This window comes from Eretmochelys imbricata, chromosome 27 (genome assembly GCF_965152235.1).
Source record: "Eretmochelys imbricata isolate rEreImb1 chromosome 27, rEreImb1.hap1, whole genome shotgun sequence".
In the NCBI taxonomy this organism is placed as follows: Eukaryota; Metazoa; Chordata; order Testudines; family Cheloniidae; genus Eretmochelys; species Eretmochelys imbricata.
The window spans coordinates 9208490-9228985 of record NC_135598.1 but is presented as its reverse complement, the minus strand read 5'-3'; the positions used below and the strand labels follow the sequence as shown (position 1 = coordinate 9228985).

The 20496-nt window shown below is 56.4% G+C and overlaps 1 protein-coding gene across 1 annotated transcript in view; it reads left to right on the top strand.

The window, feature by feature from the left end:
* The first annotated feature begins 2419 nt into the window (after positions 1 to 2419).
* Positions 2420 to 20496, top strand: part of ITGA3 (integrin subunit alpha 3) — a 45152-nt gene continuing 27075 nt past the window's right edge. The window contains exon 1 of the mRNA XM_077806424.1: positions 2420 to 2723. Coding sequence (XP_077662550.1) covers positions 2470 to 2723 — 254 coding nt within the window. The 5' untranslated portion in view covers positions 2420 to 2469. The remainder of the gene's footprint in view (positions 2724 to 20496) is intronic.

The window sequence follows — 20496 nt, the reverse complement described above, 5'->3', positions numbered from 1 at the left end:
TCTGTGCACTTCGTGTGTGAGGAAATAAAGAGCACTTCCAGCATTCTGTGTGCCATGCCGCAGTGTGTTACGTGTTACGCCTACCACGTGCCTTGGGAGAAAGCTGAACTGTGACCCAGAACGCTCATGCCTTTGGGTGGTGGTCAAAGAGGGTGTGTTTAAACTACTTGGGGTTCAGTGTTGGTCCTGGGGGCTGAGGCAGATGGGCTGAGGAGGGGCTCCATTCACTACACACCCTCCCACCTGGATACTGGAGGAGGCTGGGGTCCTGTGGAAATAATTGTATGCGATCATTCAATTAAAGACTGTAGTATAATGCATACACACCAGGGGGTGCAGTTAAGGTTATGTGAGCAACTTTAGCCTTGGTGTTTCCTGGCTTTGTTGAGCAATTAACTTTGCATGCTTAATGGTCTCCCGAAATCGGTTGACAGAGGAGCTACTTTTGTATGCAATTTTGCATTAATTTGCCTTACTTAATATTTATTAATCAGCGTTCAATGCAGCGCTGTAGATGTATAGGGTATATTACAAAACAAGCTGCATGGCTTGGCAGGCTGCTCACGGGACTCAGGGTCTGATTTTCAAAGATCTCAGCTGCAGGCAGCTGCCCAGGGAGATTTTCAAAACTGCCGAACCTGTAGAGTAAGTTGGGAATTGTTTGATGAAATGACAGGTTTCAGAGAAGCAGCCGTGTAGCATCCGATGAAGTGGGCTGTAGCTCACGAAAGCTTATGCTCAAATCAATTTGTTAGTCTCTAAGGTGCCACAAGTCCTCCTTTTCTGTTTGGAGAAATGTTTTCCATCCAGAACCACTGATTCATGAGAACTGAGACTTTTTGCGGGAAAGCATTGGTTTTGACACATTTCTCAACTTGAAAAAAAAGAAAAAAAAAGGAAAAGTGAAAGGAAAAAACCAACAGAACGGCCCGTGGCTACATTTTCTGAATGAAACGTTTTGGTTTTCTGGTTTTAAATGTTTTTTTACTTAGACATGTCAGCGAATTTTAGTACAATATTTAAAAGGGGGTCAAAATCAAAATGAAATGTGTGGCAATTATCTAAATGAAACATTGATTGACACAAACCAATCCTCCCTCCCCCCCCCCCGCCAAGATTTTTGCAAATGGTTTTGAGATTTTTGACTTTTCATCTTGAGTTGGGATGGGAAACGTTTTCTGAAATCTTAAACTTTTCCCAGGACTGGAAAACTGCTTCCCACCCAGCTCAGCAGGGTGGGAGATGAACTTGGGGGACTTTCCCTGATAGGCTGCCAGTTTGAATTCAGGTCAGTACGGATGGAACGTTATTAACAGAAGAGCGGCCATATTGGGTCCGACCAAAGGTCCATCCGGCCCAGTGTCCTGTCTTCCGACAGTGGCCAATGCCAGGTGCCCCGGAGGGAATTAACAGAACAGGGAACCATCAAGTGATCCATCCCCTGTCGCTCATTCCCAGCTTATGGCAAACACAGGCTAGGGACACCATCCCTCCCACCCTGGCTAATAACCATTGATGGATCTATTCTCCAGGAACTTATCTAGTTCTTTTTCTTTTAACTTTTTTTGCCATCTGACGGCTGTTCCATGGTGTAGGGGAGAGGGACTGGGTGGGTTTCAGTTCAATCTTCAGCACAGCAGCTTCCTTCTCACAAACACCAGTACATGTGGCTTTGATTAGCCCACCCCACAGTGGCCTGCACTAGGCCGAGGGCTGAATGGGACCAAACCTCCCTTCCTGCCCCCCAGGGGCTAGCCTGTTAAGCCAGGCTTGGGTGCATGTTGTTGGAAATTGCGTGCGGATCGCTTGGTCTCTGAGCCCTATTTATTCTCGGTGTCTCCGGGGCTGTGAACCTGACCCCAAGGCCGCCAGGCCAAGATAAAATGTCCCGGGTTCCAATAATTCTGCGTCCTCCGGCTTTCGCCACAAAACCCAGGCACAGCAGAGTTGGACTAACCGCACGGGGCGACTTCCTTTTCCCTGGCGGGGCCAGGGGGCTGGGGGCTTTACTCCGGGCCGGAGGTGGTGGGGGGGGGGGCAAGGCATCCCTCCAGGTGGTGGGATGGAGCAGGAGGCGCTTGCAATGGCCACCCAGGGCTGAAAGCTTGTGTCCAAACGCCTGTATCCGCCTGCAAAACGCCCTGAGCATGGGGGGGGGAGGGGGGGACACACACCAGCCCCCCCCCCCCCTCCGGCCCTCCCCTCCCACCTAGGAACCAGCGCCCCTCCCCAGCGGCACGGCTCCTTTAAGAATTAAACTCTTGGGCCGCCGCGATCGTGTCTGTTCCCCGGAAGAAAAGGGCCGCGCAAGGTGGGGACGGAGGAGGTGGCTGGCTCGGCCCCCGCCCCCGCCGGCTGGAGCCCGGGGACGCGCTCAGCGCCCAGCGCAGGGGCGACCGGAGGCTGCTGCTGCTGCGGACCTCGCCCCGGGGGGGGGACCGGCCGGGAAAAGCCGGGGACGAGCCCGCCATGGCTCCGGGGGACCTGCAGCTTTGCCGCCGCAGCAGGGCTGGCCCCGGGCCCCGCCAGCAGCCGCCGCCGCCGCCCTGGGGGCGCCGGCTGGTGCGGCTCCGCCTGGTCTGGGGGGCTCTCTGCAGCCCGGGCGGCTCCGCCTTCAACCTGGACACCAAATTCTTGGTCCTGAAGCGGGGGGCGACCGAAGGCAGCTTCTTTGGCTTCTCGGTGGCGCTGCACCACCAGACGGACGGGCTGGACAGATACCTGTGAGTACCCAGCCGGCAAGCCTGCCCCCGATCCTAGCTCATGGGGATCCCCCCCCCCCAGCTTAGGGGAAAGGCGTTGGTGGGATCAGCTCCCCCCCCCCCCCCGGGTCATTCGCAGCCGGGGATCGTTGCTGGGGGGTCGCATTCGAGCAGCTGCTGTGGTGGGTGCAGCCCCCCTTCAGCCTGCTTTGCTTGCCCGCCCTGGCTTTGCTTGGGAGGAGAGGGCGGGGGGTGGGCTGTGAACTTGAAGTCTCGGCTGAAAAGCGTTGTGGGGGGTGGAGGGGAGAGGGGGTGCCAACTTTGTAACTGCACGACTTTATTATTATTTATTTATTTGCCATTTGCACCCCCCCCCCTCCTCCAGCCTGTGGGTGCATGGGGCTGCCCTAGGGCCCAATCTTGCAAAGCAGGGGGGGCTAACTTGACTCACTCCTCATTGAAATCCCTGGGTCACCATGAATAAAGTTTACACACCTGGGTAAGGTTTGCAGGATCAGCCTTAGCGAGCTGGCTGCAGGGGCATCCCTGCAGGCCAGCTGCTGATGCAGACCGGACCCTGTTCCTGTGTGACACAGTCAGCTTCACCCTCCAGAAAGCTTTTCCCAGGGGTAAGGCAATGAACAGGAGCTGAAGTCCAACCTGCACCCAGAACCTCCTAGCCCGAGAGGGTGAATAAGAGCTCTCCGGCTAATCTTGACACGTTCCCATTTTAACCCAGGCTGCCATGGGAGCAGCCCTGGGCCTTTACCGTGTTCGTCCCGGATCTCTCGGCAGAGGGAGGGTGGATAGAGCTTTTTAACGGTTTCCTCTGTGGTCCTTGCCCTGGAGAGTAACTGCAGCGCCATGAACCCTGAAAAATCCCTCCAGCGTCTCTGGAGATGGATGAATGGGTGAGAGGCTGGTGGCGAGGGGAGGAAAATTTCCCAGGGACCTGTTGAACATTCCTGTGATTCTTTACTAAACCCTTGCAAAAGAGCCTTTCAGTCAGTGGATTCTCTCTTGATTAACTAGCTCCCCCCTTACCCTGGACCCCCAGCTCTCTCGGAGAGCTCTATTTCGTGCTCTCAAAGGACTGACTCCCTTATCCCTGTGTAAATCAGGACTGGCTGATTAGAGTCTGTGAGTCCCGGTCGTGGGAGAATCTAGCTGTAGTATTTTTGTACAGTCGTGGCCGCTTGATTGCCCTGCACCCATGGGTGCTGGAACTGCTGTCACACCCACGGCTTGAAGTGGTTTCTGTTATATACAGGGTTTACAGTTTGGTTCAATGGCTCTCAGCACAAACGGTTCCAGCACCCCTGCCTGCACCTTGGGAGGGGGGGTCACCTTCCTCTGCAGTGTGTGGGTGACGGTCGCTCGCCGGGATTTCTGGGTGTATCTCACTTCATCAATTCCCTGCCGTTATGGGGGCCTCTGGCGCTGGTGCCCCTCTCTCCTTCCTAATCTCTGCCTGTCGTACATAACAGTCTAGGCTCCTGTATCATAGAATATCAGGGTTGGAAGGGACCTCAGGAGGTCATCTAGTCCAACCCCCTGCTCAAAGCAGGACCAATTCCCAATTAAATCATCCAACCGATTTTTGCCCCATATCCCTAAATGGCCTCCTCAAGGGTTGAGCTCACAACCCTGGGTTTAGTAGGCCAGTGCTCAAATCACTGAGCTATCCCTTGGTCTATCTTCAGTGGTTGGGTTTGGGGCGCGGATGCTGGGTGGTGGTGGCCTGTGGCAGACAGGAGGTCAGGCTAGATGACCCAGTCGGGTCCCCTCCACCCTTGAACTCTCCTGGTGGCCTTATGCTGTCATCGACACCAGTGCAAAATGCTCCCCTGATTCCGTAACGTGGCAGGGTCTTTTTGCGCCGGTGTAGATGTCGGCAGGAGGTACGGGGCAGCGAGGAGTCAGGTTCCCCCGGCTTTTGAAGTTGGGAGCCAGCTGAAGGGTCTGTTTCCATTGCACCAAGCGGGGATTGGGTGCCCTGCGGAGAGCTCTCACTGCAGCAGCTGCATGGGCTGCAGGCATCCGCTGTGCATTCCAGAGATTCATTGGAAATGCTCTTGATGAAGTGTGGGATTTTTATTTTTTTTTTTAAAGGGGGAGTGAAATGGTTTTTTCTCTCTCTCTCTCAAGAACAGCTGCTGGGGAGGAGGAGTGCACGGGTTGCGGGCTCCGTGCTGGGAAATGTTGGCTCACAAAGTGTGTTGGGGAAGCCTGGTGATTGCTGGGATCTACCCCGCTTGGGAGGGGCTGTTAGAGAGGAAGGCTGTCCCGGTGGTTGGGGCCCTAGCCTACGACTTGGGAGAGGTGGATTCAATTCCCTGCTCCGCCACAGACTTGCCTAGGTGGCACTGGGTGAGTCACTGAGGTCTAGCTCCACAAAGGTATTTAGTCACCTCGCTCTGTTGTGGATCTGGGCCTTCGCCGCTCAGGACACTGATCCCTGCCCTGCCTCACCAGGGTGCTGGGAGAAGAAATCCATTAAGGACTGCGAGGGGGTGGGGGCAGGTGAGTACTGAGAAACAGCTAAAAGCCCAGAGGGATCGAGAGCGGAGCTAAAATCCAGACTCTCGCAAGGTTCTTCTCTGCCTCTATCCCCCTAGGAGTCCATATGCTGCCCATGATTCCATCACCCCAAATCCTCAGCCACACCCAAACCTTGGTGACTCGGGCCTTTTTGCGGATAAAGTGATGCACCGAAGCCAGATTCCAAAGCAGCCCCCTTTACGTGGCTCACCCAGGGTGAGGATTTGGAAGGTGGACACCGGAGCCTTCTCCATGTTCTGCTCCCGGAAGGTCCCATGGGAGTGGGCACTGAGGGCTCTGGAAGGACAGAGGTGTTGTAACTGGGGCTCTCCAGAGAAAGGCAGCAAGGAAAAGTCCGAAGGGCAACAGCTGCTTTTGCAACCCTGACCCTGGGGCTGAGCTTTTCTGTCTCACCTGTGTTAGCTTTGGGATAACAAGACTGAGCAGACTGCAGGCTAGAGGACATGCTTGGGATGCAGAAGGAGCGGGCCAGTGGTGGCTGTTTGCACCCCATCTGCTGCATTGCACACTTGGCGAGGGATTTGTGAGTGCAGACTGCTTTCCTGTGACGCATCCGGTGTCAACCACACTCCACTGGCCTAGCTGCGTTGGTCGTCTGACATGAACGCATTTCCCCCTTTACGTGAAGAAGCAAACTGACCACCTGGGTCCTCTTCCCTAATGCTTGGATACAGACAGACCCTGTGGGTCTCTCTGGCTCCCAGCCTGCACTGGCACCACAGAGGGTCTCTTGAAATCCTGGCTTAGATTCAGTGGGCGTGGAAGGGACAGCTGGTTCTGCAGCTGGTGGGGCTGGGCTGCCAGGAGAGCAAGGTGACACAGATGGGAGAGAGCGCACTGGCTATCTGAATCATTAAGGAGCTGGATTTCCAAGTCAGCTCATCATGTGCTTAGCAGGAACACACAATCACCAGGCCAGATCAGACCAGTGGTCCACCTAGTCCAATTATCTGTCTCTGACCATGGTTAGCACCTGCTGCTGCTTCAGAGGATGAAACAGTATAATGGATAATTATGGAACAACCTGTCCATAAGGGAAGTTTCTTCCTGACCCCTGTCAGTTTGCAGCCAGCTTATGCCTTGAAGCATGAGTATTATGGCTCTGATCCAGCAAAACACTTAAACACATGTATGCTTCTTAGCTCAACTCATGTCAATGAGACAACTCGCGTTACTTAACGTTTCACCTGTGTTTTAAGTGGTTTGCTGGATTGGGGCCTGTACTAAGATGTGCTTTCATCCACTTGCATTTCATCTCTTGAATTTCATCTGCTGTCCTCTCTTCCTTTTGTTGGGGAAGAGGGAAAGGAGAACTGACAGGCATTTTCTGCACCAGGCATTATTTTTGATGCTGCTGCCATGTCTCTTCTATTCCCACATTAAATAGCTCTCGGGGAAACTTTTCCAAAGCGCCTGAGTAACTTGGGAACTAATTTTAAAAGGGACATTGGTGTTTAGAACCCTGATGTTTCACTGACCCTGTGAGTGCAGCGGTAAGCTCACTTTTGAAAGGGACTTTCATAGATTCCAAGGCCAGGATGGACCAGTGTGATCACCTGTAGAGCACAGGCCGGAGAACTTTCCCAAAATCATTCCTACAGCAGATCTTTGAGGAAAAACATCCAATCTGGATTTAAAAATGGTCAGTGATGGAGAATCTACCATGGCTGACCCTGGGTAAGTTGTTCCAGTGGCTAATTGCTCTCACTTAATTATGCCTTATTTCCAGTCTGAATTTGTCTAGCTTCAGCTTCCAGTCACTGGTGTGTTGTACCTTTCTCTGCTGGAGTGCAGAGCCCGTTGTTAAATGTTTGTTCCCCAAGGGCCCAAGTCATTTCAGGCACTCTGGAAAATGTTACTTTTCACCTTTTCAGTCTCTTCTTTGATCAGTTCAGCTGCCTATCGCTGGACCGCTTTGGTTTCTGAGTCGCCTTGTGGTTAAAGCACTGGGCCGGCATCCAGGACTCCTCGGTTCTCTTTCTAACCGTGCCACCGAGCTGCTGGGTGACCCTAGGTAACTCACCTCGGCCTGTGTTTGCAAGCGTGTTCACCAAGTCTGGTTGTGTCCACTTCTGGGCGCCCGCTCTGAGACATTTAAGAGCTGGATTTTCAGAGGTGCTGGGCACCCCCAGTTGCAGCTGAAGTCAACGGGAGCTCCAGGAGCTGAGCCGCTCTGGAGATCAGGCCTTAAGCATCCCAAGCTGGGCGCCCAGAGGTAAGAGGCTACTTCAGCAAATCAGGCCCTTGTTTCCCCTGCCCAGAGCGGGGGGTGTCTCACTGACCCTGAGCGTGCCTCAAGCCCTGCCTTGAAAGACTAGATTGGGCAGCAGCAAGGGTAGGTCCTTCCCTGTGCCCAGCTGCATAGGGTACAGGGGGGTTGCTCCTGTGAGCGCTAGGCCAGTAATGTGTGGGGAAGGGCCTGTCTCAGGGAATGCGTATCTGGACAGCAGGGCCTAGAGATGCTCTCTTGGCATTCCTGGTGCTCAAGGCAATGACAGCCTATGCAGGGGAGAGACTCCCTATCCATGGCAGATGCCTGGCTGGTATCCGGAGGGTGCATTGGCTCTGTTACCGCAAAGCTGTGAGAAATTACGCCTGTGGATTGGGGCGGGGGGAAGGAAATCCAGGAATTGCCCAACTGATCCATCCCAGCCTGTCTCCAACACTGGAGGCTACAAAGGAAGGTGCACCAAAGAAACCACAAACCCTAGCATGCCTGGCCTGTACAATGCATCGGGGGGAGGGGGCGCGGGGGGGATTCCTGCCTGACTCCATGCCCTGAAGCATGAGGATTGACACCCAATTTAATAGTAGCTGTGGAGTTCTCTGGTCCAGTCCAATAGCTAAGCTCTTAGACATTAGCTCCTTCTGGCAAGACGATGTAACCCAGTGGGTAAGACAGTGGGGTGGAGGAGACCTGGCTCTGCTGAGAGACACTGGACAACCCATTTGTCCTCTCTGTGCCTATGCTCTCCCCCCTCTTGCCTTGACCATGAGGTGTCTCAGAACGGATGCCCAGAAGTGGAAGCCACCAGCCTGTGAGCTCTTCAGGGCCATCTCTTTCTCTGGCTCTGTATGGCACCTGGCAAGCTGGGGCCCCGCTCTCTGCTGGATACTGTAATGTAAATAATAAAAGTGGGCATGAGGACGCAGTGTCTGGTCGTCTCAGATGTTCTTTTTTGTATCTGGAGTAGCAGCAATTGTTTAACTTCTCTGGTACCCCCCCTCCCCCCTCCCCCAAAGAGGATTTTGCTAATTCAGGAAATTCTTTTACAAGCCTTTTGCAAATAGTGCAGAATTCGTCATTAGCTGCCACTTCTCACTCTCCCTCTGCCCCCTCCCACCTCTTCTTGGGCTGGAGCCCTTCCTAAAATCACTAGGTGCTTAAAAACCTGCCCATTGCCTGCCTTCCAGCCATCTCCTGGCTCGCTGGCAGGCCAGTAATGCGTCCTTTCCAGTAATTACAAAGCCTATAAACTGATTCACTCTCTTTATCGTTGCTCTGGGATAGTGACAAGGGATTGCGAGCTTCAAGGAAGATGCTTTCCCTTTTAGAGGAGCGTGGATCCGTTTGTTTCTTTAACGGGATCGATGGTAAAAAGCCCCAAGTAAAGCTCTGCAATACAGGGACGGGTCTGCCACAGCTTTCAGGGAGGAGGAAGAGAGTGCGGGTTGGGGATGAGGGGGTTGGTCTAGATTTACTGTCTGGACAGCAGGTAAGAGAGGAAAAAGAATTGAGAAGCTAAAATGCCAACTCTATAGGTAAAGCAGCCCTGGACTGCTCAGGGTGCTGTGATAACAGGGACCAGAAGGGTGATAGCTACAGAGTCCTAATGCACGCGGATGGTGAGACTAAGGCCTGGTCTACGCTAGAAGATTAGGTGGTCATAACTACAATGCTCACGGGGGGGAACAATCCACAGCCCTGAACGGTGTAGGCATCGCTTGGTTAGAACATAGGAATGGCCGTAGTGGGTCAGACAGCCCAGCCCAGTGTCCTGTCTTCCGACAGTGGCCAATGCCAGGTGCCCCAGAGGGAATGAACAGACCAGGTCATCATCAAGTGATCCATCCCCTGTTATCCACTCCCAGCTTCTGGCAAATAGAGGCTAGGGACACTCAGAGTATGGGGTTGCATCCCTGCCCATCCTGACTAATAGCCCTTGACGGACCTATCCTCCAGGAACTTATCTACGTTGATGGAAGTGGGCCGCTGTAGTGTTTTAAGTGTAGACCAGCCCTTAGAAAGTGACAGGAGGGCAGACGCGAAGCGGCGAAAACGATCCAGGGTGCGGGGTGAATCACGCAAGATTCTGGGTGGGTTCCATGAAGCACCATTCATCCGAGCAGTTGGGCTGGGGACCATGGGGGAGCGGCCGGGATGGATCAGGAAGGACAGAGGCTGCTTGTAAATCTGCACCGGTTCCAAACGTAAGAGAAACGTGTGTGCACGCAGGAAGTTTTGCGTTGGTTTGACAGCCCCATGGGGCAGGGACCCCGTGTGTATTTGCTCAGCAAGGTCCCGATCCTGACGGGGTGCTGGGCCCAAGTCAAGACCTCTGGATCTGATCCCAGGCCAACGCTGGGGGAAGCCTATATCCAAACTGATTTAGGGCCTGTCTCATTGCCCTGTGCGGTCAGGTCTGTTGCATCCTGGGAGCTGAAGGGGAGCTGAGCCCCGTTTGATGGGCAGGCACTAAAGATAAAGGAGGCTCGGAGTGGGGCCGCTTCCCATTCCTGTTCTGCCTCCTTGGCAAAGGGGAGCTGTTGAGACATGTCACATGGGTCTGTTGTCACCTGGACCCGGGGTTGCAGGGGGCAGAGTCCAGAGTAGCTGGAAGCCTTTTCGAACGGGGACTGAAAATTGCCCAGACGGCTGCTAGAGCAGGGCCATCGGGGCCTACTGCATGGGGATGGCAGGGATTCTTGGGGGGCCCCCCTGCCCCATTGTGCACTCAGCCCCATGGCTTCCTGCCGGCGGGAGCTGAGGCTGTGCACAGTGCTTCCCTGCACCGGGTGTCTGCCAAGGACACCAGGGGTTGCTTTGCTCTGGCTTGTGCTTGGAGGGTGAAAGCTGCACAGTGCAGGGATTGTGTCATGTGCACGGTCTCCACTTCCTCTTTCCTCCGGGCCCGGGCTCTTGCCAGGTGGGCAGATGCTGGGCTAGCAGCCCAGAGGAGCTGGAGATGATAAGGAGAGAGAGAGAGCAAGACAAGTTAAAGCACAGATCAGGGTGTCCAGGCCAAATCCCGGCTGGTTCACTTGCCGCCACCCTCCCCAGTCATTCTGAGTGAATATAGCACTGGCCCAAAATGTAGTGCAGCATAGCTGCATGCTGGCGAAAGAAGCTGCCACGTCCCACCCCAGAGGTGGCTGCATCTTGGTGGCGGGATTGCTGTTTGTAAAGTGCATTGGGGTGAAAGGTGCCCTGGGGGGGTTGGATCTTAGCATTAGCAGGGAGCGCTTGGTCCCTTGGGTGGAGGCGGCTGGCTCTGCTGAGAGCCCAGGGCATGACAACCGCCTGGCCGAGGAGAGCCGTGCCTCGTGTCCAGCCCATTGTCCTTCTGCAGGAGCGAGGCCGGTACGGCCAGCACGATCCACGCCCCTTTGGCTGCTCCGGCGCCCACGTGCTCTTGGCTTGTCTGGCGCTCCCGACGCTGCCAGGTATTTGGGATTTTTTTATAGCCGGGAGCTAGGGGGAATGTCAGCGGTCGAAGCGTGTGCTGGCCTGCCAGGCGAGCAGGGGCAGCGCCCAGCCTGTGCCTTGAGCAAGAGATGGGAGAGAATTCCAGGGGCTGGGGCCAGATGGGAGCCTCTCTGCCTGCATCCCCTCCCCACCTTGCTCCCCTCCCCCAGCCAGGGCCTGTGGGGGAGTCACCACCGGTCCCTGCCGTACCAGCCAACACTGGATCCAGGGCAGTGGGGGGGGTGGGGGCGACCTCTCGCATTCCTGCCTGCTCCCTTCCCCGCCCCCCGCTTCCAGTATGCTGCAGCCCTGCCTGCTTCAGGGTGTGGGCAACCCCCCTTCTCCCCTGGCCAGTGAATCCTTCTGCAGCCTCCCCGAATGGGCGCCTTCCCCCAGGAGGATTATCCCCCGCCTGAGGGATCTGTGTTTACCCTGACAAAGCCACCAGCTTTGTCTGCCCTGATGTCCCTCGGTGCTGGAGGGATTCCGAGCTGGTCACCCGCCCTGGGAAAGCAGCTCATGCAGGAATCCTGCCCGCTTTAGGTGGTCTTTTAATTCCTGGGGAGCAGGGATCCAGAACGGTGGGGGTGACCCTAACTGAAACAAACTTTCTTCCCCCTCCCCGCCCCAAGTATCGGAGGCTTTTTGGAATGATTGGATATGGGTCCAAACTCTTCAATTGGTCCCGCACCTCCAGAGCCAGGAATAGAACCCAGGCGTCCTGGCTTCTGTCCCCACTGCTCTAGCCACTAGACCCCACTCCCCTCCCACAGCCAGGAACAGAGCCCAGCTCTCCTGGCTCATAGTCTTCTGCTTGGAAGAAATCAAACGAAACCCCTAACTCTGAACTTGGGGTCCAGAGGTTGAAGGGGGCTCTCCCCTACATCAGGGCTTGTCATCTGCTTACATTTCCCTGCCGTCCACTTCCTCTGCACCCCCACTCTGCAGCTGAGGCTTCCGCATTCCTGGAAGGAGACCTACAAACGTCTGGGGTTGGGGCAGGTGGGAGGACAAAGCTTTAACCACCTGTCCTAAGGAAAGGCGGCTGGATTTTTCCCAGAACGGCCTCACCGGGACCAGAGGGGAAGAGCATCTCCAGGCCTCCCTTGGCAGGAGGAAGCCTGAGGCTAGAAGCGGTGCTGAAAGGGGAAGTGGGGGCGTACTGCCCACATTCACCCTCAGAGTGCTCTGTGGAGGTTGCTAGTTTGGCTGAGCAAACCTCCCCTTCCTCCCAGCGCTGGTGAGCGTCGATGTGCCGTACGGGGCTCAGCCCCTTGTCCGGCGTCTGGGCTGCAGCTCTGCGGCAGCAGGTGGCCTAGCAGGCAGGGAAGCCGGCCTCGGAGCAGCAAGGGGATAGTTCTCTCTCCTGAAGGCCGTGCGGCAGTGGCAAGGATCAGGTGGTTGCTCCCACTGCCGGCGTCCCGGTGGGCCAGGGGATGTGTTTATAATGGGGAGAAGAGTGAATGATAGCCCTGCAGCAGGGAGGAATGCGCTCGCTCCACGCCGGGATTCACGCGGCTTTAGTGCTAGATTCCCTGCCCCCCGCCCCCCAACCCTCTCTCTGCCGAGCCAGGACCACCCACTTCGGGGTACGAGGGGAAGTCCGTCCCTGCCTTTGCGCAACCTGGAGATTCCTCCTCACTAGCTGTCCCCCCCACCCCTTCTGCAGGAGAAGAATTTGTTCTCTGTGACCTTTTGAGGCTTATGTGGGAGCCTCCGTCCTCGGCCAGGCCCCCGCTGTGTTAGGCGCTGTACAAAAAGCCAGCCCCTGCCCCAAGGATCCAGCGCCAGAGATGGCTGAAACCAGATCAAGGAGCACAAGGAAACAATGAGACAGTAGCGGTCCCAGATCACCCTGCTGCCTAGGTTACCTTTGCCTTGCTTCATGGATGGACACCCCCAGCTCCACCCTGGCCCCCTACTCCTGGGGCTGGGAGGCGATCCACGTGCATTCAGTTTTGTCTTCCTCTGCGGGAAGATGAAGAGGCTCTTCTGAAGTAGGGGGACCAGACAGCAAGTGTGAAAAATCAGGGGGGAGGGGAGTAATAGGCACCCATATAAGACAAAGCCCCAAATATCGGGGCTGTCCCTATACAATTGGGACCTCTGGTCACCCTATTCTGCAATATTCTAGGGCCTCCATCAAACCACCCAGTTTTCACGTATTTATCCCTTAGCCCACTTTGTGGGGCAGGGCAAAGCTGGTATCATCCCCCCCCCATGTCACAGATGGGAGCTGAGGACAGAGAGACTGAGTAACTTGCCCAAGGTCAAACTGGGTGGCTGTGGCAGAGCCGGGAATTGACGCCAGACCTCCTGAGTCCCAGGCTAGTGCTCTAACCACTGGACCATCCTTGCTCCTTCAGTTGCTTTCTGTTGAGGGTTCGTTTAATCCCTGTTTCTGCAGCCCATCTCATCCCCGAACTCCACCCTTGCCACCTTCTCCTGGGGACGGGAAGCAATACACGTGCATTTGGGCTCGATTGGCATTGTCTCTCTACCCCACTTTCCTAGGGGATCTAGTCCCTGCTCTGGAAAGCCCCCCCCCCCCCTTCTGTGTTCCCCCCGGGATCCTACACCACCTCCTTCTTGGTCTCTCAGCTGCCTGAGGGATGTGCATGCCCCCGTTCCCTGTTTGGAGTTGTTCTTGTCCTTTGCCGGGTGCGGGTGGATGAGCCCTAGGAGGAAGGGATTTGCTTTATCTTGCCCTGCCAGACATGTGCCCACAAGTTCCTGCGTGGGTGGCGCCCATCCCCTCTGACATCACGGCCGCTGCTCCCTGGGCCCCGCGGCTCCGTCTGCTGACAAATGCCCCGCCATCTGCTTGTGGTGATGATGTTCGTGTCCTCGATGCCCCAACGTGGGGCTAGTGGTTAGAGCAGGTAACTAGGACCCTGCACTCTTGGGTTCTGCTTTTGGCTCTGGGAGGGGCCGTTGTCTAGTGGTTAAAGCAGGGGACTCCAGGACCCTGGGTTCCAGTCCCAGCTCCGCCACTGACTGGTTGTGTGACCTTGGGTGAGTCCTTTCCCCTCTCTGTGCCTCAGTTTCCCTTTCCGTAAAATGGGGATAATAATGACTTAACTCCCACAAAGGAGGGGTGTGTGTGAAGCTGAATTCCTTAATGGTGGCAAAGGCGATCCTGGTCTGGAAGTAACTGGAGATGGACAAACTGCCCTCTCGCCTCCCCGGCTGCCACCTCCCATCTCGCCCCAGGAAGGGGGTGGGTGGCACCTCTTGCCCAGCGGATGTGGGGCCGATCTGCAAGCCGATGTGCTGTTAACTACTGACTGCTGGGGTGAGGCTTCGGCCCAGCTTCTCTCTCTGTGCCAAGGGCTTGGCCCGGCTCCAGGGCTTTATTTGAACAGCTCGCTCTTGGCTTAGCTGGCACAGGGCAGCTTTTTCAGCCCAGCTCTGCCGAGCAGTTGCCTTGGAGCCGGATTTTCTTCTTGCTGCGCAAGAGGGACCCCCTGACTCCTGCAGGCTGGTTCCCACTCAACCCGCTTCTCCTGCTCTGGGGGGCAGCTGGCACGTGGGATGGCTTCCCTCGGGCGATGAAGGCTCTTCATGGGCCCCTGGCCCAGGTACTTTGGCCCAGGCACCTCCTGGCTGCTTGGTCCTGCTTGCCCTGCGCCAGGCCACTTGCCCTTTGGCAGAGCCGCTCCCCCGGCCTGCTCTTCCATGACTGCAGCCCCCTTCCCCCAAACCCCTCCCCACCTCCCCCCAGGGTCCAGGCCAGCCTGGCACTGATTCCCGTGGAGAGGGGCTGAGAAGAGGCAGAGAGAATCTGCTCTGGGGTTGAAAGGTAGAGAAAGAGGCAGTGCACTTCTGGGCCCACCTGGCCTGGGCTGAGCCTCCAGACAGGGAAGGGGAGTCTGATTTCTGTGATGGGATGGGCTCCTCCTGCCAGGAGGTTCCCCGGATGCCTTGAGATGGGCCAAGCCCCGGCTGGGGGCGCGTGACGGAATCTGACGGTGCGATCCCTGAGCGCTGCGGTCCCAACCGCCGTCCAGCAGCCAGGGCTTCCTTCCTGGGCATGCCAGAAACCACTTACCCGCAGGGCCCCTCCCTGCATCAGGGTCACAGCACTGGTGCCCGGGCCGTTCTCAGCTCCGAGCGGGCTCCCTTTGGTTTCGGCCCTGGCCGCAGTGGGCAGGAAGCCCGGGCTGTGGCTTCTTCCAGCCCTCTCCCCTGTGCTCCACGCACCAAGGACGCGGGGTCTGGCGTTCGCGGGTTCACTGCGGATGCCGCCCTGGGGCGCAAACACAGACCACTCAGAGACTTGAAGGCCAGCAGGGCGCATCGTCGTCATCTAGTCTGACCCTTGCACGTTGCAGGCCGTAGCCCCTCACCCGCTCAATCCTGCGGTAGGCTGAGTTGCTGACCTCCTCAAATCATGACCGAGAGACTTCCCGTTACTCTGGTTCAAACCAGCAGGTGACCTGGGCCCCATGCCACAGAAGAAGGCGAAACCTCCCCAGGGTCTCTGCCAATCTGACCTGGCGGAAAATTCCGTCCCGATCTGAAATAGGGCGATCAGTTAGACCCTGAGCACGTGGGCGAGACCCACCAGCCAGACACCCGGGGAAGAATTGGCGGTAGTAACTCAGAACCTTCCCCGTCTAGTATCTCCAATGGCCAGTGATGGCACATTGGCTACTAGCAGTCATGGATGGGCAACTTACCATTGTAGGCAACTTCTGTACACCGTCCCCTCCATAAACTTATCAAGCTCCATCTTGAAACAAATTAGGGTTTTTTTGTTTGTTTGTTTGTTTTTTTGCCCCCACTGCTCCCCTTGAAAGGCTGTTCCAGAACTTCACTCCTCTGATGCTCAGAAACCTTGGTCTAATTTTAAGCCTAAACTTATTGATGGCCAGTTTGTATCCATTTGTTCTTGTGCCAGCCATGGTCCTTAACTTAAATAACTCCTCTCCCTCCCTGGTGTTTATCCCTCTGATGTATTTATAGAGAGCGATCAGATCCCTCTCAGCCTGTGTGTTGTTATGCCAAGCTCATTAAGTCTCCTCTTGTAAGGCTGGTTCTCCGTTCCTTCGATGGCCCTAGTAGCCGTTCTCTGCAGCTGTTTGCCTTTTGCACCTGAGTTGTTTCTCGGTCCGTCTCGGGGAAATCTGTCCTCAACCCTTGTTTCACCAGCATGTCTCATCCCAACCCACAGTGACAAGACGCGGGGCTCAGTTTCCCAGCCCATTCAGCCCTCTCCCCTGGGCCTGACTCCCCGGGAGCAATTAATCCCAGCTGCAGTGGTGGGGGGGCATGTGCATGTGGGCACTGGCCCAGCATGGACTGAGAACCCCCAAACTCCTATCACCCAAGAGCCATCAGACGGGAGGAGTCAGCAGTCGCTACCTATGTGGGACATGAATCTGCTGAGGAAGTGATGGGTCGTTTAACCCTTTGTAGCTGGGGCTAGCGCTCCTCGCCCTGAATGGCAGCATGTTTCCTGTAACTGCCAAGAGCATCGGGCATATGGACTTGTCCTGCCAGGAGGGCTGATCTCTGTGGAGAACCCAGCTTGCCTGCTGCTGTCCGGTGGCAGGGTCCGCGTTCGTGGGCCTGCCTCCTGGCCGTTGATTCGGAATCACCCTGCTCTGCCTGAGCTTGCAAAGTTGAGTTTGGGATCTGAAATTCACCTTTGGCAGGGGTGGGTGATTCAGGCCTGTCCCGAATCCCTCCTACAATACCTCGCTCTCTTGGGGAGGCCACCTCAGCGCTCCGACAGACCCTTCCCAGGCGCAGGTACCAAATATTGTGCTAAAGTACCCAGCTTGGGGAAAATAAAGCAAGATCTGCTCTGGTGCATCTAGGGACGAATTCATTCTGGACTCGGAACTGGCCGCTCCCCCATGATTGTCAATTTCCCCTGCAGCTGGGGTCCTGGGCACCTTCCTTAAATGGCTCTGTGCTGCTGATTTGAAAAGACTCCGTTGCCCCTGGATGCCCCCGCCCCTTGCCTTTGCACTCCCCGTTGGCATGAGGCCCTGGCACAGGGAAGCTGACTCACCCCCCTCTGACCCTGGCATCCTGTGTGAGTGAAGCTGGAAGTGGAGTGACTTGTCAGGAAAATATTTCCCCTCCTGAGCCGTGGGCACCTGAGTCACTCGATAAGCAGGCCGCTGCTATCTGCCTGTGCCTTCCGGCAAGTCCGCAGCCCCATATGCACCATGGACCTGCCGGGACTCGCCCAGGAAAGGGAACAGCAGGTGGGTGAGTGGGGGAAGGACTCACCTCTTCCATCTCAGGCAGCCAGCTCTGACTCAGAGCTAACTCAGCTTGGCTGCTTTCCACCCTCGCAGTCCCGGTGCTCTGGGAAGGTTTAAATTCATACCGCAGATATGTGTGTGTGTGTGTTTGTCGGGGGGGGGGGGCGGTCTATTCCAGGCTCTGCCACAGCCTCCCTGTTGGACCTTGGACAAGTCACTTAATCCCTCTGGCTTCTTTCCCGTTGCTCCAGCAGGGCGGGTCTGAGACCCTTCTCCGCCGCAGTGCAAGCCGTCCCAGTATCTCCCAGCCCCCTTAACTCTGCATCTCAGCTGGAAACGGGTTCCTCTCCCTCCCTCCCCCACCAGCAGCTATTATCAACCCTTTCTCCGTCTGTCTCTTGTTTGACAGCTGTGTGGTAAAGAGAAACAAATCGACACCAGACAGCACATGTGGTACATATCCAGGGTGTAATTGAAAGACACGCACACACACATCTAGGATATAAATGCCGTACGTCGCCGGCACCCATGCAAATATAACTGACTAGAGAGCGAGGATGGGCCAGTGGGCCCTAGCCTAGGACTTGGGAGACCCAGATTCCTGTTCCATTACAGCCTTGGGTCCAGATCCTCAAAGGTATTTCAGCCCTTAACTTCTGTTAGCCTCCCTGGGCCTTGGTTCTCGCCTGTAAAACAATAACCGTGGTGCCCAGCCTCCCTGGAGTGTCATGAGGGTACGTACAGTGGCGATTGTGAGGTGCAGATGATATGGCACCGGGACCCATCTAAATACCTTAGACAGACAGGTAGAATTTCAATAACTACCCTCCCCCCACCCCCAGGCTGCCATCTGTGCCCTGGGATTGGAGTAGATGAGTGTGCTGTGACAGGCGGGCAATGGGCGAGACATGGGTTCTACTCCAGATTCTGCCACAGACTCTTGATGAGACCGAAGGCAAGTCACTTAATCGCTCTGTGCCTCAGTTTCCCCATCTCTGTGCAGGTCTAATAATATTTCCCTACCTTGCAAAGGGGGCTGTGAGGATCGATCCATCTGGGTTCGGGAGATGCTCAGATACTTACTGATGTGGAGTTAACTGGACAGAGAGAGAGAAATTCCCCTGGTCTTGGCTGGACCGGAGAAGATGGGAGTCGGATCTAATTCCCACTTGGTTTTGGGCTTGCAAACCCAGAGTGAGATTCTGCAAAAGCCAAACCACCCTGGGTTTCTTGGCATAGGCTTTTGATCTCCATCCAGCTTCCAGGCCGGGCTGTGTGGTCTTCCCACCTTCCTCCAAGTTGGTGGAAAGTTGCTGGAACCTCTGGAGAGCCGAGCTGCGGAAGGAGCCTACTTCTGCGCAAGAATGTAAAGAAAGCTGCAGCTGAAACGGTTGAATATTGGGGGGGGGCATAAATTTCGCCACAGTGCGGTCTCACCCCGCCCTAAACAGGGCCAGATTAACCTTTTGTGGGCCCAGCGCCAAATATATTGGTGGGCCCCCATGGGAGCAATGGCGCAGGGCGCGGGGAGATCAGTCCCTGGAGCCAGGGGCTGGCCAGGGGCATGATATGGCAGGAGCGGCCCCGCTCCGCCCAGCCTAGTACGAGGACGCTACTTTTTTGCCAGATGCCCAGTGTCCTGCCCGGCCCTGTGCTGCCAACGTGCCCCTTCCTGTGGGGGGGTGGGCCTGTGGCATGCCACACAGCCGCCCAGCCCAGCACCCTCCTGACTCCCTATGGCCAGAGCCCCCCCTGGACTTGCTCTGCCCAGCACCCCCCACAAATCCCCCACTCTCTAGTGCCCCAGCATACCCAGATCCTCCCCGCCCCCTTACAGCCCAGCACCCCCCACCCCCAGACTACCCACTCCCTGCCTCCTGGCTGCACTTACTGGCCCTGCTGGGAGGCAACTGTGTCTGGCGCGAGGGTCTGCCCCGGCCGGGCTCCCTCAGTACCCACTTGCCTGGAGGGGCCCAGCCAAGCCCCCCACACTGTCCCCCTGCCCCTGACTGCCGAGACTGGCCAGGCTTCTGCTCCAGTCCCAGGTGGCTCAGCTCCGGGGAGACAGGTGGGGCCCCACAGGTGGTGGGAAGCAGAGACAGCCCGGAGCCGGAGGTGCCCTGGGGTCCAGCCAGGGGGCAGAGAGAAGCTGGGGGGTGGGGCCAGGGGGGGTGGAGAGGAGCCCTCGGCTGGCCAGCGGGCAGGCCGAGAGGAGCAAATGGTGGGGCAGGGGAATCCAATGGGCTGGCAGGGTCTCAGGGCACAGGGCAAGGAGAGCAGGCTGGGGCCCCCTTCTGAGCATGGGCCCGGCTCCATGGGGCCGCTGGTGCCATTGTAAATCCGGTACTGGACCTAAACACTTAAGCAGTGATTTGCTGTTTAAAGTGGAAATCTGCCTCCCGAGAAGTGACTGTAAAACCAGCCACCTAACCTGCCTCATCTGCCCCGCCACTGTGTGCAGCGGAGGCCGACAACAGACAGTTTGGAAGAGATCTTAACTGTGGGGCTAGGGGGCTTCAGCTGATCTCTGTCAGAGGTCAGGATGAGACCTTCTTGTGGGGCAGATATTACCCCACAGCTGCCGACTCTGTGGATCTTGCACCTTCCTCTGGTACTGGCCACGGTCAGAGATGGGCTACTGGGTTAGCTGGACCTTGGGTCTCATCCTGTTCCCGCACACTGGTCTGCATCGGGGTTTAGAGCCAGCTTAGAGAGAGCGGTGGAGAAATGGATCCAGGGAGGGCTGAGAGCGCCTGTCTGTACAAACCCTCGTTGTCCAGCCCGGGGCTATTCCACCGACTCCTTTAGGGGGTGCCCGGTGGGATGGGATGTGTGCTTTGGCTTCTGGTGGATGGATGCCACCTGCCATCTCGCACAGCAGAGGGGCAATGAACTCCTCTGGGGGGCCCAGGAATCCAGATGGGATCAAATCTCGGCTTCTTCCCTCCCTGATGCCTCGTCCCTCTCAATCATACGCAGCCTCCTAACGGGGAGACATTGAGTGGTGGGGGGAGATAATTTTGTCATGGTGACACCCAGCTGCCTCTCCTAGTGGGGCCCCATTCCTGCATCACCTGGGAAGTGTAGCTGTTAGGAAACGCTTGCCCTGATCTGTTCCTTGAGGAGGAGGAGGGTGCGAGGAAGGTTGACGTTTTGGGGCGTAGCTCCCTGTCCTGTATGAAGACATCTCGGGGCCGGCTGAAGTACTCTCCGGTGCGACCTGGCTGACTCTCCGTGAGCGGTAGCAGGCAAGGCGCGCAGCTGGCAGGAAGCAGGAAGGGAGATGTTAACTGCAGTGAATTAATATTGAGATGGGCTCTTTGGC